The sequence below is a fragment of the Sapajus apella genome, unplaced genomic scaffold (assembly GCF_009761245.1).
Source record: "Sapajus apella isolate SASKATOON/1434 unplaced genomic scaffold, GSC_monkey_1.0 scaffold81, whole genome shotgun sequence".
Lineage (NCBI taxonomy): Eukaryota > Metazoa > Chordata > Mammalia > Primates > Cebidae > Sapajus > Sapajus apella.
This window is the reverse complement of record NW_022437021.1, coordinates 9,325,323-9,337,810: the sequence shown is the minus strand read 5'-3', so window position 1 is coordinate 9,337,810 and position 12,488 is coordinate 9,325,323. Positions and strand designations below refer to the sequence as shown.

General features: G+C 37.6%; 1 protein-coding gene across 5 annotated transcripts in view; it reads right to left on the bottom strand.

The window, feature by feature from the left end:
* Window positions 1-12,488, bottom strand: part of ABCB4 (ATP binding cassette subfamily B member 4) — a 67,160-nt gene that overhangs the window by 27,764 nt on the left and 26,908 nt on the right. For all 5 annotated transcript variants that reach the window (XM_032253030.1, XM_032253031.1, XM_032253033.1 and 2 more), the window contains 3 exons: window positions 11,116-11,319; window positions 10,588-10,758; window positions 2,607-2,768 (listed from right to left, as the gene is read on the bottom strand). In XM_032253030.1, the coding sequence (XP_032108921.1) occupies window positions 2,607-2,768; window positions 10,588-10,758; window positions 11,116-11,319 (537 nt within the window). The remainder of the gene's footprint in view (window positions 1-2,606; window positions 2,769-10,587; window positions 10,759-11,115; window positions 11,320-12,488) is intronic.

Genomic DNA, 12,488 nt, shown 5'->3' with positions numbered 1-12,488 from the left:
GTTAAATTTGGAGATCCTGTTTAACTCTTTAAGCTGGTAAAGATGAAAAATAAATATATAATGGTTATCAGTGGCTATTTGTAGGGATTTGGTTTATGACGACTTTCAAGTTTCTAGAATATACAAATTTGGATTTTAAAAAAATGCTTGAATTTTTAAAAGCAAGAATGTATTACCTTTATAATCAGGGAAAAATTAAGATACACTTAAAAAAAAACACTTAAGAGCCAACAGTCTACCTAACGGAAAAGTAGTGATAGTTTTTCTTAGAAACAAAACCAAAACAAGGTTGAATGAAAACCAGGTTGGTCTTTGAGGCTTGAGAAATGAGTAGTACATTAACTTGAGCATCTACTGAACCCTCAAACTCGCAATGGGTCTTTCCCTCATCTCTCCAACCTCACCAAGTAAGTAGGAGGGCAAATCTCAAATTAGAAGTGGGAAATGTGGGGGAACCCAGGTGGAGCCATTCAAAGGCACTGAGAAACACAGAATTCCAGAGCTGGTAGAAACATCAGAGGTCATCTTACCTCATCCCCTGCTCATTTAGCAAGTGAAGATACCAAAACCCAATTTGGTTAAATGACTTGCTGAAAGCTATTGCCTAATTGGTGACAAGTTTCTATCACACCAGACCACTCCCTGTTCAGTCTTCAAATGTACAACTTTTCCTAAGACAGTAAAGTTGGGAATATGATATAGAAAGGTCAGAGCTGTCCGTATCTCTTTGGCAATCTCCCAATCCAAGTCCTAATGAAAGCAGAGGTCATTCTTACAGGGGTTATGGCAATAGGACAGCCAAGTGGTTATCTCACTTGATGATTCAATATGTCATTATGGGCAAGATCACAGAGCCTTGGTAACCATTCATGAAATTAAAACTAAAATGGATTTAAAGTAACATTATATGTATTCCTAACTAGTGAAATGATTAAGACCCTTTATGGTGGCTAGGCCATATGGTAGCATTTGGCAAAGACACTATGATTGATTCCTTCCTGCTAGAGAACACTCTCTGGCAAATGCAAGCCTGAGTTATAAAACTTTTCATCATTTCATTTGATATTTTCATTTTGGGGAATTTGCAAATTTTAGTAACTACCATTTATCATCATCTAATTTGTGCTGGGGCTTTTTAAAAAAAAAACAGCATTTTTGAAATAGAATTAACATATAAAATTCACCATTTTAAACATTTCAGTGGGGTTTTTTTAGTACACAAATATTCAGATTTTTTTTTTTAACTTATAGCAAACTCTCATGGTAGGTTTGGTATTCCAAATGTAGAAATGAAGACTCAGAAGAGTTAAGTTACTTGTCAGAAAAATGTCAAAATTTTGACAATCTTTTTTGACCTACTTGTGCTCACAGTGGCAATATTTAGAATAGAGAAATACTGGAAACAGACCAAATATGTAATTTAAAAAATCACTAATTTCACACATTACTAAAATGGACTGCTGAGCATCCATTAAAATAATGGTAGCTGGATGATGTACATCTGAAATGCTAAGAAAAAAGAACAAAAATATGTGTGTACATACTAATTACAGTTGTATCAAAGTAAATGTATGTACTTTCACAAGTAGAATCTGTTCATAGAATAAAATATTAGTTTATTTAATCAGCAATGCTGCTCAAGTGACTGAGTATAATAAAATATCTTAATAATAATAAAAACCAATAGTTATCAATACAACCTGTTTTAGGAACTAGAGTGAATGACTGGTCTTTTCTTTTTTTCTTTTTTTTTTTTCAATCTGAAATGGAGTCTCGCTCTGTCACCCAGGGTGAAGTGCAATGGCATGGTCTCACTACAACCTCCACCTCCCGGGTTCAAGCGATTCTCCTGCCTCAGCCTCTCAGGTAGCTGGGACTACAGGCACATGCCACTAAGTCCAGCTAATTTTTGTATTTTTAGTAGAGACGGTGTTTCACCATGTTGGCCAGGCTCATCTCGAACTCCTGTCCTCAGGTGGTCCGCCCACCTTGGCCTCCCAAAGTGTTAGGATTGCAGGTGTGAGACACCATGCCTGGCCTGCTCTTTTCTTTTACAAGACAAACTATTCACTTCCTAGATCTTGATGGGATTATTAGGATTATTTGGGAAACGTTTTTAGATCACACAAGACCTCCCCCAACCATTAGAGATCGTGGCTCATCAAAAAGAACCCTATAGCAGAGCAGTGCTCTGGAAAAGGCTGTCACTTGTCAACAACTTCCCTAAAATGTTTCTGGTAAAGTCTCTAGCATTCCATATAACTCAGAGCCAGGACTCCTTGGACAAGTGTGAAACACTTCTCCCATCCTCTGACTCCCAAAACTCAGATCATCCCTAATTTTATGGTAGAAAGGACCTTTTAGTTTGACCATATTCCCCAGGCAATTAGGAATCGCTGTCCTAAGGAATACATCCATGATGTTTTTGGCACTTTCCCCTATTTTCACACCTGCCACCACTTTACAGATTCTGAATTAAAGTCTCAGATATAGACTTTTAGGCATCTTCTTGAAGCTTCCTATTGCTCAGTATAGCATTCACTGGATCACATTTTAATAATTTAAAGGGTACCATATTGAGGAGCAAAGTCCTGGAAAGCAAGTACCTGCATGTTGACAAGTTTGAGATACACCCCTTCCTTCTTCATCAGTTCGCTGTGATTTCCTTGCTCCACAATGACTCCATCCTCAAACCCAGCAATGACATCTGCATTTCGGACCGTAGACAGTCGGTGTGCTATCACAATGGTGGTCCTGCCTTCTCTGGCCTAAAAGAACAAAAATATGGTGCATCAGGGTTATAGTATTGGCATACTGTCAATTTACATGCACAGTTAAACACTTGGATGAATGCTGTTTGTAGATGGTGAGAGAGTAGGTTATACTCCAGATCTCTGTGTGATTATGGTAAAAGCATTTCATAAAGTCTCACTTTATGAAAAAGTGAGACTCGCATTTGGGGCCAGACAAGTGGCTAACCCCTTCAGTCTGAGGACAGATGATTTCCCTAGAAACCTACAGTAGTATCAGTGTTTACTTAAGAAAAACAAGGGCTTGATCCTTCTTCAGTGTTTTCATACTTGTCTGAGAAGCCCTAGCTCTAAGTTAATGTTAGAGAATGCTAGAGAATGCCAGAGACATTACTAGAAACTTTTTAGGGAAGTTGTTGCGAAGGGACAACCTATTCCAGAGCACTGCTATAGGGTCCCTTTTGAAGAGCCTGATTTTAACTAATTCTGATAAACTGAAAGCAGGCAGTTAGGTGAAAATGTACCTCGGGATCAGGATTCAAATTATGGTTCAAAAACCATCCGAAGCATAATCTTTAGAGTAGGACAAGTAACTTTGCTCTTTAACAAATGCCCTAGGTGGTTTTTATGCATGCTAAAATCTACAAATCATCTGCCTATCTAGTTTAGTGGCCTCATATGTTTGCTTGGTGGATTTATAAATGGGCATTTAAACCCTGGATAATGCCAATAAAAGTATTGATGTTATGTCATTAATAATGGCTACTCTTTCTGACACTCATTAGCCCTTTTACCCAATAGCTTAAGATCACTCCTACTCTGAAACAAACAAACCACATCATTAGGATGGTTATTAGAGAGTAGCCTATTCCATCTAGGTGGTTAACATATAAATTTAAAATAAGAGGCTAGATTCATAATAGCGAAAAAGTGGAAACAATCCAAATATTCATTAATTGACAGATAGACAAACTGTGGTATATCCTTACAGTGGAATATTATTAGGCCATAAAATAGAATGCATTTTGATTCACATCACAACATAGATGAACTCTGAAAGCATTGTGAAAGAAGCCAGTCACAAGAGATGACACATGGAATGATTCCATTTATATGAGATATTTAAGAATGGGCAAATTCATAGAGACAGAAGGTAGATTCATAGTTGCCAAAGGCTAGAGTGAGGGTGGAATGCAGGGTGACTGGTTTCTTTATGAGGTGGTGAAAATGTTCTGGAATTCAATAGTGGTGATAGTTGCACAACCTTGTGAATATTCTAACAACCCTGGAATTGTATATTTTTAAAGGGTGAGTTTTATTAGGTATGTAATTTATATCTCAGTTTTTAAAAAATAGCCATGAAAATTCTGAAAAAGAAGTTAATGAGAGGTGTCATGAGAGGAGTCATTAGTACCTCTAACAGATACTAGTACATTAAAAGCTACAGCAATTAAAATAGTAAAACCTAGGGGAAGCCAGCACATGAATGGGTAATTTGATAAACAGAACCAAATGGAGAGTCCAGAAATAGACATAAACCCTTTAAGAATTTAATTATGATAAATATGGTACTATCTATTAGTAGCGAAAAGGTGAATTATACAATTAATGGTATTGAGACAATTGTGTAGCCACCAAAGAAAGTAATGTGGTATTTCTACTTTAGTCCTTATACTAAAATTAATCCAGATGAATCAATTGTTTTTATACATGTAAAAGAGAAAAATCACTGAAAACAGAGAGAGGCTAGAACACAGCTCTCTTGGATAACATTTAAGACTATTCTTTGATTTTTAGTATGTAAGCCCCAAAGAAGCACTCATGAATATTTACTCATATGAAAGTTGGGTTCAGTTCATATATAATAAGGCATATAAGAAATAATTTATTACTGTAATTATATTCATTATGCTAATAGTGAATAAATTGTTAACAATGACTGTGTTATGATGATGACGATAATAGGTTTATGATATGTCAACATGTCAACACAAAGGAACTGGAATCAGATATATGAGTGAATGATCAACATGTAAAAGAAATAAAGTATGTGTTCACGAATTTAAAAGTAAGCAACTGTCACCTTTGATCAAGAGAAGTTGGCCGAAGTAGAGCTTTGACACAAAGAGTTGTTTTGTTTTGTTTTCAGAGCTCTCAGGACATTGGCAAATAAATATCCGAGATTCAGAGACACCAACTATGATGAAATTTAGACCTTTGGCTAATTTGGGATGTTCAGAGATGAAAGGCAGGCCTACACAAAGGGAATAGTAATCTACTAGCCCTTCGGGAACTTTGGTAAAACAGTGTCAAATGAAACCTTCTGGAATCTTTGTAAAAAAATTACCATTTTGGTTATTTTCCTGTTCTTCTATGATAACACCATGACCAGGAGTGTGCATGTAGGTATGAAACTGTGTTGGCTTTCTTTAAGAGAGTCAAAATACCAAATCTGTTGTTATATCTTTCTTCAAGATCTTATACCTAATAGCATTTTAGTTATTTTGACAAATAGTTGCTATGTATTGAGTCAAAAGGTAATATGGTCATTACTATTAAAATTTATTTTAATGCAGACATATATTTTATCCATGAGCTGGACTAGCATATTCAATTTAGTAAATGTTTATTTAGCCTCTACTATGTGCAATGCACTGGGCTGTTGGAGAGATTCAAATATGTGTCTTTTTATTCATTCTGCCTCCTTAGGGTGGTTTATTCTTTCTAGGAGAAAGAAGGCATAAAAATAAGTAGCTAACTACAGTAAGCTGGTGCCACACAATGGAAGGATTGATCAATGTAAAAGGATCCACAAAAGAAAAATATTATTCTTCCAAGATGGGTAATTGGGTAGAAATAACAGTAGATATAATAGCAGTATATCCTTATGGTCCTCAAAGACAAGACTACAATTTATAAAATCCAACTTTTCATCATTAAAAGTAAAGTTGGCTTATAAGTTAGAGTGATTAACTAACTGATTGGTATCATCTTTGGGGATATAGTAATAAAGGGTTTATCCTCAAAGGTATAGTTGATTGTCTGTAAAAATATTAGAGTAGTTACCTTGCAGTGTGGAGTCAATTAGTGTAGATTATATACAATTTTCATAGCAACTATGGTAGATTAATACGGCCACAAACACTTTGCAGCTTCTCCTACCAGAGGTGGAGCCAACTTCTCTGCCTCCTCAAGTCTGGGCAGGCCCTGTAACTTGTTTTGACAAAGAAAATGTAAAGAAATTGATTTCTGCAATTTCTGGAACCCAGGCCTCAAGGCCTCAAGGGACCTCACAGCTCGTCTGTTTGCCATCTTCAGATGTTACCCTGGAACTGCAGTGAAAGGAAGCTTGACTAGCCTCCTGGAGGATGACTGGCTTCAGGGAGGAAAAGCAAGCTGCCTCAGGGAAAGAAAGGACAGGGGAGAGGAGGGAAGGGGAGAGGGAAGGGGAGAGGGAAGGGGAGGTGAGGGGAGAGGAGAGAGAAAGGGAGGGGAGGAAATAAGGGAGGAAAGAGGAGAGGAGAGGGGAGGGGAGGGGAAGGGAAGAGAGAAGGAAGGGGAGGGGAGAGGAGAGAGAAAGGGAGGGGAGGAGACAGGGGAAGGGAGGAGAGAGGGGAGGGGAGAGGTGAGGGGAGGGGAGGGAAAGAGAGAGGAAACGGGTGGGGAGGGAAGGGGAAGAGAGAGGGAAGGGGAGGGGAGGGGGCAGGGGAGAAAGAAGGGGAGGGGAGGGGGAGGGGAAGGGAGGGAAGAGGGGAGGAGAGAGGGGAGGGGAGGGCAGGGAAGGGCAGGGCAGGGACATCCCCAACTGCCAGGCACATGAGCAAGGCCACCTTGAATATTCCAGCCCAGGTGACCCTGAGCTGAAGTAAGACTAGGCAAGACCAACAGAAAAACCACTCTACCAACCCACAGATTTGTGGGCAATACAATTTATATTTTAAGCCACTAAATTCTTGGCTTAAAACAACTGATATGGAAATTAGTAATTAAGTTGGGATACTGCTGAAACAAAAACCTAAAACATGTGACATTGGCATTGGGATTGAGTGGTACGTAGTGGTTGAAAGGAAGGTGATAATATTGTTAGTGGAGATTGGAAGAAGTGTAAAGAAATTGCTATTAGAGGATAGAAAAGGAGCATCTTTATTAAGTAACCTTGGACAAACTGACAAAGATGTTTCCTACAGTGACTTTGAAGAAAGACATTTTACTTAATGAACCTGTACCTCTGGCTGAGGAGATTCCCAGCATCTCTAGACAGACTATTGAAAGCACAAGTGGATTCCCCTAGCTGTGTACAATGAGGTTTGGGAAGAGGATTATCAGCTGAAGAATGAGCTACTTGGTCACAAGGAGAATTTAAAGACAATATAGAAGGCCCCAGTACTCAGCTGGAAAACGAAGTTGTTATCCAATGAAATTAGGACAAAAATAAGAGTGTGTGGGTGTAAGATTTTTAGCAAAAGTCTATGAAAGATTTTAGGCAGAGCCTAGTAGACACTTTCAGTTACAAAAAAAAAATCCTTTGGGGACTCAAGAGTTTTCTGATGGCAAGTTCACCTGCAGCCCAAAGAAGAGAGAGGGCTGTCTCAAAAAAAAATTACAGGCATACCTTCTGGGGCACGAATAAATTACAGCCAGATTTTAAGTAAACTCATAAAAGTATTTAAGAGAGACCTTCAGCTTAGTCTAAAAGACACTGTTAAAAATGCAAAATGAAATAGGCCCCAAATTTCTGTGGGCAGAAACATGTTAAGAAAGCCACTGAGCTGCAGACATAGACCATTTCTTATGAAAAAGGAAAGCCCTCTCAGCGAGAAGCTAAAAGACCCTGAAACTGAAGAGAACAATGGACTAGGGAACCCACTCCTGTGGAGCAGAATTGGGCCTTAATCAAGAAACATCCCATTTCCATGGAGTATTGGAGTAACTGGCAAAGTGTACCTGACTACATGTCAGAATAGCTATGGCCAAGGACTGCTGTGAACTTCCGGAGTCTCCTTTTTGAATGAGTATCTGCTATGATTATCCTGTCCCTGTACTACCACTCTATGTTGAGAATTTGTGTTGATGATAACTTGTCTTTTCCATAGGTCTCTGGGTCAAGATGAGCTGAATGTGAAGACTCTCATCTGCATTGGACCACATGCAGATCTTCAGATGCTGATCTTTGAGCCAGATCCTACCAATGTATGAAAATTTTGAGGATCTGAGACAGAGGTAACATTCTTTTGTGGGTGGGAGAAATGTAAATAATTGTGACAAAGGACATACGTTAGAAGATTGAATATGGTCACAGATTCTTTACTGCTCACCCCGTAAGAGGCACAGTCTGTTAACTCTCCTCAAATGTGGGCTAGCCTGTGACTTGCTGTGACCAACAAAATGAGTTGTGGAGTCTAATCTTCTGGACACTTCACTCATTGGTCTTTGCCCTCTGGGTACACTGCCCTGAACCTTTCATATAAGGAAGCCAGGTTAGCCTATTATACAAGTGTGAGAAGTCACATGGAGAACTGTGATGCCCAGCCAACAGCCAGTGTGTCAGTGAGGCCACCGTGGACCATTTTAATGAAGCCAGCCCTCCAGGTAAATGCAGCCATGTGCTCAGATCAAAAGAACAGAGGATCTACTCTTCCAATACATGAAATTATTTTAAGCCTGGATTAAAGACAGTTGTTATGAAGCAATAGGTAACCAATTTAGCAACCAAAAAAAAAAAAAATCCTGGTAATGGTAATCACCGTAATAATAGCAGCAGCTAACAATATCAAGTTTTTCCTATGTACTAGGCATGTGCTAATAACTTTACATGCAGTATCTTGCTTATTCTTTAAATAATCCTATGATACTGTTTCTGTTCCCTCTTCCCTCATTACTTCAGAGATGTCTCAGGCTTAGAGAGGTTAGTTACTGTGCCCGAGGACACAGCTAGAAGGGAACAGAGCCAGGACTCCAATCCCAGCCTAGCATCAAAGCCTATGCTCTTAACCATCACCCTAAGCTACTAATGGCTTTTCTTGGAGACCTTTAAAAATTATGAGTGGTTCATCAGCTATTTTTAAAGCAAATATGTAAAAGGCTATCAACAGAGGAGTGTGCCATAATCCTATGGAACACAAACTGCTAAAATTGAATGAAGTAACTTGTCCAAATATATACTAAGACTTTCAAGGTCACAGTTTTTCTGGCAAAGGTCATATTATGTAAAACAATACATACTCTTCATCTCCATTAATTCTATTCTTTTAGTACAGCAAGAACTAATACTGAATATTGAATACTTGTATCTTAGAAAGGACTGGAGACTCTGGGCTGAATAGGATTCTTTTTTGTTTTTGAGTTTTTGGTAAATATATCTTTCATTCTACCCAACTTTACCCTAAAACGTCTATGTCAATACATGAATGTCCATTTATATTTTTAAGTTAGAATTAATAGTTTAATTTATGTGTATATTATTTTATGATTTCCTGCTTTAAGTAACTTCAGAATAACCAACCATATACCAGTATCACATGCATTATATTCTGACTCCATAATCTCATGATTTAATGTACACAAAAGCAGTATAATTCAGTGTAAGACTTTCTAAGGAATAATTATTATCATCTTATTAATCATTATTAAAATATATGAAATAAGTCAAGATATTGGTTGGGTGCAGTGGCTCACATCTATAATCCCAGCCCTTTGGGAGGGTGAGACAGGACAATCACTTGAGCTGAGGAGTTCAAGACTAGCCTGGACAACATGGCAAAACCCATCACTACCAAAAATACAAAAATTAGCCAGGTGTGGTGGCGCACAACCGTAGCCCCAGCAACTCAGGAGGCTGAGGTGGAAGGATGGCGTGAGCCAAGGAGATGGAGGCTGCAGGGAGCCGTGATCATACTACTACACTCCAGCCTGAGTGACAGAGCAAGACCCTTTCTCAAAAAATCACGAAAAAGTCAAGATATTAAGCTGATAAACCATGAAGCATTAACTACAGTTTACAGCATACAAAGCAGTTCTGTTTACTTAGGATTCAGATATAAATTTTCCTGAGAAAATAAGGTTCATATAGATTGTCTCTTAAAATGTAAGAGGTAGTTCATATAGAATTCCTGAAGGAACTTGCCCACGTTATTACTAAACTGTCTTAAATCAAATATATTTATGATATTTATGTGTTTTAAAGCTAATTTCTATCTGAGTCTGGTATTTACATTGTGTTGTTAATACAGATGACATTAGTATTACTGCCAAAAGTATACCAAGGAAAGGTTCTTCCTGTGACACTTCAGCTTAGTAAAGATGCTAATGAGAAACTTAGAAATATCTGAGCTGGATAGATGAGCTCAGCACTCTGAAAATGAATTGCTTATTTATATGCTTAAACAAGTACAGAGCTGAAATTTATTTTCAGAAAAGCACCTGGTGACCTACATGAATAGATAAAGATGATGTCACTGCCTACAAAATAGGGTATTTTGAATTAGTTTTCAGTTGGACCAGTGTCTGGGTAACCAGATTAAAAGAAATATTTTAATATGACTACTTTTGGTCAGAAGCAGTCTTGCAATAGCCCATGTGCAAGATATAAACAAAGTTAAATGGCTTTTTGCACAGACCTGGATCTGGGCTCACTGCACCATGGAGAAAACAAGCTAGTCCCGTTCACCTCTCTCTCAACACAATGTAACCTGACAGAAAGGAGAAATCAATACAGTTCCCTGAGGTAGCTTCATTGGCCCTTATGTTTCTGTTTCTCAATCCAGACTCCAGAAGCATTGGCAAGAATTTTCAACAGGTTTCAATTGGCTGGTCCTTCAGCTGTTTAGGGTCTGCTGACCTTATCCAGAGCCGCCTGTACCTCAGCTTCACTTTCCGTGTCCAAGGCTGATGTGGCCTCGTCCAACAGGAGGATCTTGGGGTTGCGAACCAGGGCACGTGCAATGGCAATCCTCTGCTTCTGTCCACCACTCAGCTGGGCCCCTCTCTCTCCAACCAGGGTGTCAAATTTCTACCACAGAAAACATGAATCAGTTCTTGAAGTAACTTAAGTTTAAAAAGGCTAGGAAGTCTATAGAACTACATAAAGATAAGATGGACCTTTGTCTTAACTATTTTAATGTATCATAAATTATGATAAATGAATTCTGCATTATAAAAAACCTGACACATTCTGTATAAAATTTTATATTACTCATGTACCAGGCTATAATCCTTGAACCCCTAACTGAGTCATTCATGGGACTAACCTACCGAAGTTGGACAATCTTGCATCTCAAACATTATTAGATAAACCTTTAAAAAATAAACTCAACCCTATGAGGTGAAATTCTAATTTCAAGGACAACTATATTATCAGAGGCTTTACCTGTGGTAATTTCATGATAAACTCATAGGCATTGGCTTCTTTGACAGCTTTCTTTATCTCATCCATGGTTACATTTCCACGACCATAACGAATATTTTCAGCAATTGTGGTGGAAAATAGCACCGGCTCCTGATTCACCACACCAATGATTTCCCTCAGATAGCTTACATTAAAGTTCCTAATATCCTGCCCATCAATGTTAATCTGAAAGAAAACAATAATTCCTATTAAGTATTTAACCATCTAATAGCTAAAGTATCAGGACCATTTATGAAAAACATCTTACCTAATATTAAATTATTTGGTGTTTAGAAATAATAATTAAACAGCAATATGCAAGAACAAAAATAAAAAGCTTATGTTCTCTCTTGATATTTATTTTCATACAGCCATTTTTTATGGATGGATTATTTGCTATAAACTATTTTGGGTTTGATATTTTTGGCATATCATTATTTTTATGTCCCAATATTAAATTTAAATAAAAAGGCACAGTTACCTTCCTGGTCTACATATCATTTTGATGGTCTTATGATGTTTTGCTATTTTTGACATACCATAATTTACTACATTTCCACTCCCTTAAATATTTGGCTTCCTTCAAAATTTATTGCAAAAGTAGATAATTACTAAGTTGAAGAGTATGATTTATTTTCTCTCCCTTGACAACAATTGCTTACATGTACAATGACGTGTTTGCTGGACATTTATTGCTCATTGAAAAAAGGCTAAATAATTCTCTTAAAACATTTTAATAACTTACGATGTTAACAGGAATATATAAATCTGTTTCATTATAATTTACTAACACTGGGTTGTATCATTTTAATATTTTTTTCTAATTAATAGGTAAGAAGTGATAACTTATATCTGTTTTCATTTGTATATAAGTAAAGTTGACCATTTCTTGAAACCTTTTACAAATCTGTGTATATTCTAGAGAGTTGCATGTTCATATTCTATAACGAGCAGGGTTGCCTTCATATATTCATATTAATTTATCTAATATTAAATGTAATACTTTTTCCATATATATAAAATAAATCTTTTATTCCAATTTATTACTTTCTTTTCTTTCTTTTTTTTTTTAAATTTTAGAAATAGAGTCTCATTCTGTCACCCAGACTTTGGAGGGGTGCAGTGGCACAACCATTGATGCAACAATAGCTCACTACAGCCTTGAACTGCTGAGCTCAAGTGATCCTTCTGCCTGAGCCTCCCAAGTGGCTAGGACTATGGGTGCACAACACCAGGGTTGAATATTTTGTAGAGACAGACTCTGATTACGTTGCCCAGGATGGTCTCAAACTCTGGCCTCAAGTGAATCTCCTACCTCACTCAGCCTCCCAAGTGTGGAGATCACAGGCACTGGC